Source organism: Sinocyclocheilus rhinocerous, unplaced genomic scaffold, assembly GCF_001515625.1.
Source record: "Sinocyclocheilus rhinocerous isolate Xijiao unplaced genomic scaffold, SAMN03320098_v1.1 scaffold2134, whole genome shotgun sequence".
Taxonomy (NCBI): Eukaryota; Metazoa; Chordata; class Actinopteri; order Cypriniformes; family Cyprinidae; genus Sinocyclocheilus; species Sinocyclocheilus rhinocerous.
This window is the reverse complement of record NW_015652303.1, coordinates 612,916-615,650: the sequence shown is the minus strand read 5'-3', so window position 1 is coordinate 615,650 and position 2,735 is coordinate 612,916. Positions and strand designations below refer to the sequence as shown.

The window sequence follows — 2,735 nt, the reverse complement described above, 5'->3', positions numbered from 1 at the left end:
ACCATTGGTAGCGAGATTTATGGTAATGCTTTTTTCCTCAGTTGGTCAGAACAAACGTGGCAGACTTGTTACTTACTTGTTCAGATGGCAATATGCGTAGAAAATTTGTATTTGGGTCATATTCCAAGGCGTAGGCTAGAATCTGTGATTGAGAAGTACAGTAAATATCCACACCAGTGCGGTGACTGACTGCCACACATACTCTTCAGAACATTAGATTCATCCGCGCTGGAGTCGTGCCGACTCAACCCAAGCAAGCTAGATAATTCCGCACTCAGCTGCAATTCCAGGTTTTCAAACAGAGATGGCGACAAAGAGGCAAAACTTACGGACTGCAGATTTAATGTAATGTTCTTCCAAAAATTAAACTTCTCACTAAATTCATATGGATTTTAAACAGTCTTTAGAAAGCTCAGAACTCTCTCAGGTTTCATTACAAATATCTTCAACTGTGTTTCGAAGATGAACGAAAGTTTGGGTTTGGAACAACATGAGTAAACAATGAAATTTTTCTTTGTGAACTATTCCTTTAAGTATGCTGTAACATCCTCATCCAAATGTGGGGTAAACATAAAATGGAACATGATTTTACACTTTAAAAAAGAGAGGAGACTTTGCCTCATTCAGAAGTCCACCACATGCACATATACAGCATGAGGTATTAAACAAATTCACAAACCTGTCTGTTGATTTTCTAGACATTCGGCTTAGTGTAGCTGACGTGTGGTCAAGATCACCCTGGGAACTCTCCAGATTGGAAAAGTGTGAAGACAGATTTAATTAAGAATTACATTAGCATTTAAATTTGACATGGCACCTAATTGACCTTAATTTGTAGGTATGCTTCAGAAGTTATGCTGTAATGCTGACACTGGATGCCATTTTTTAGAAAACAATATTTTAGATTAATTGATAGGAACAAGATCTTTCACTTTTAATCTAACTTACATGCTTTTCTTCAAAGGATGTTGAGTAATTTTTATCTTTGCTCTCTTCTGAGGCAGCTAGAATGAAAAAGACATATTTAAATAATTAATAACTACTTAACTATAATTTACTTTAAACCATTAGATTTCAGGTAACAGATGACCAATACCAATATACCAAAATGTAATCTCATTACTACAGAATCTCGGAACATTGAAACAGTCTAAATTAATTTCCGCACATACCACTGCCTACAGTGGCTGGAACCTCAGACATCTGCTCTGCTGTTGAACACGACTATGTCGTGGACTTTTCTGACATGGCCTGGTCTTCATCTGGACTCTGTAGTAAACAAGGTTGAAAAACAAAACAAGAGTCTTTCAAAACATATCCTGGATTTAGAACTGATCAGCTTGTTTCTGTTGCGAGACAGTATCTACCACTAGACAATAACAACAGATTCTACACTCTTAAAAACAAAAGGGGCTTTACAGCGATCCCTAAATAAATCCTTTTATGTTTCTCAAAAAACTTTTTAGTGAACTGTTCTTAAAGGGTCATATGACGTTGCTTAAAAGTATGCTGATTGGCCAGCTATCCAGTGCGTTGTGATTGGCTGAATGCCTCAAGCATGTGATGGAAATGTTACGTCCCTTACCATACGGTGATGCCGTGTCCCGGAGCGACGAGACAAAACATTAAAACCCATCACAAACGAGAATACAAATACAATTATTTTACAGTAAACTTAAAAATAAAATGCTATTTTTTTTATTATTTTAATTTGAACCTTAATTATTATTTTTAATTTGAATTATTTTAATTTTTTTAAATCAGCAAGTTTTTATTTTGGTGGGTTGCCGGCAAGTAAGTATATGCGCTTCCGGGTTTAGCGCTGCCGATTGTAGAGCGTCAGTGAATGAAATGTCACAGTTTTGCACTGTGCTTTGAAAACGTTAGCCTAGATTTATGCTTTCAGTTTGAATAGAAATCTTAAACAGTACAGTTTGTCGATCTAAAATGGTAATTGTGCATTAACAGCTGTCAACCATGGCTGCGTTTCCAAAAAGCATTGTAAGCCTAAGTTGATCGTAGCTCCATAGGTGGCAATGGGTCTCCGATGTACTTAGGCTTACGATTATTTTGGGAAACACAGCCCATGTCGGTATGCAAACGTGCACTCTGAACTCATTTACACAGCGCATTTCTTATTTTGGTCGCGCATGCGGACCACTTATGTGCACCCCTCATTATAATGACTTAGACTGTCTTATTACGCATTGCGTTGCATATCACGCCACGTAAACATAAAACCATGTCTGCATTTGTGATCTGAGAAAGGACAAACAACAAGCGCTGCTCTACATTGTTCAAAATTCGCGTTTGAAACGTCAGTGGCAAATTCTGTAAATATGAAAACATACTTACAGGCTGTGAGTCAGAAGCGCCAGACTGTCCTTGCAAAGTTGGAATTGCCCCACTTTATAGAAACAGCCTTTGTGTACAGACGCATTGTAGGCTACTCTCCCAGGAAACAGTCCTCCATTAAATGCGCTGCACACACTCGAATATTTGGTTTGAACTGTTCTGGAACAGTGCTGTAAATACAACTTAACCACTGATTTCTAGTTGTGTCCTCTTTTGAAAAGGCCAAACAAAGTAGTTTCGCTTTCACAACGAAACACACAGCGTCTCCACGACATGGGTGCGGCAACAACAATACTACAGCGAGAATAAAAATGACACCACCTTTCTTTGCGTGAACATTTGGGCGGAGTTATGCAAATCTTCCCACATCGTGACGTAGA

The 2,735-nt window shown here is 38.2% G+C and overlaps 1 protein-coding gene across 1 annotated transcript in view; it reads right to left on the bottom strand.

Annotated features, from left to right (window-relative positions):
• Window positions 1-2,735, bottom strand: part of LOC107714632 (microtubule-associated protein 9-like) — a 20,018-nt gene that overhangs the window by 14,286 nt on the left and 2,997 nt on the right. The window contains 3 exon segments of the mRNA XM_016520547.1: window positions 680-747; window positions 949-1,004; window positions 1,173-1,269. Of these exon segments, the coding sequence (XP_016376033.1) occupies window positions 680-747; window positions 949-1,004; window positions 1,173-1,269 (221 nt within the window).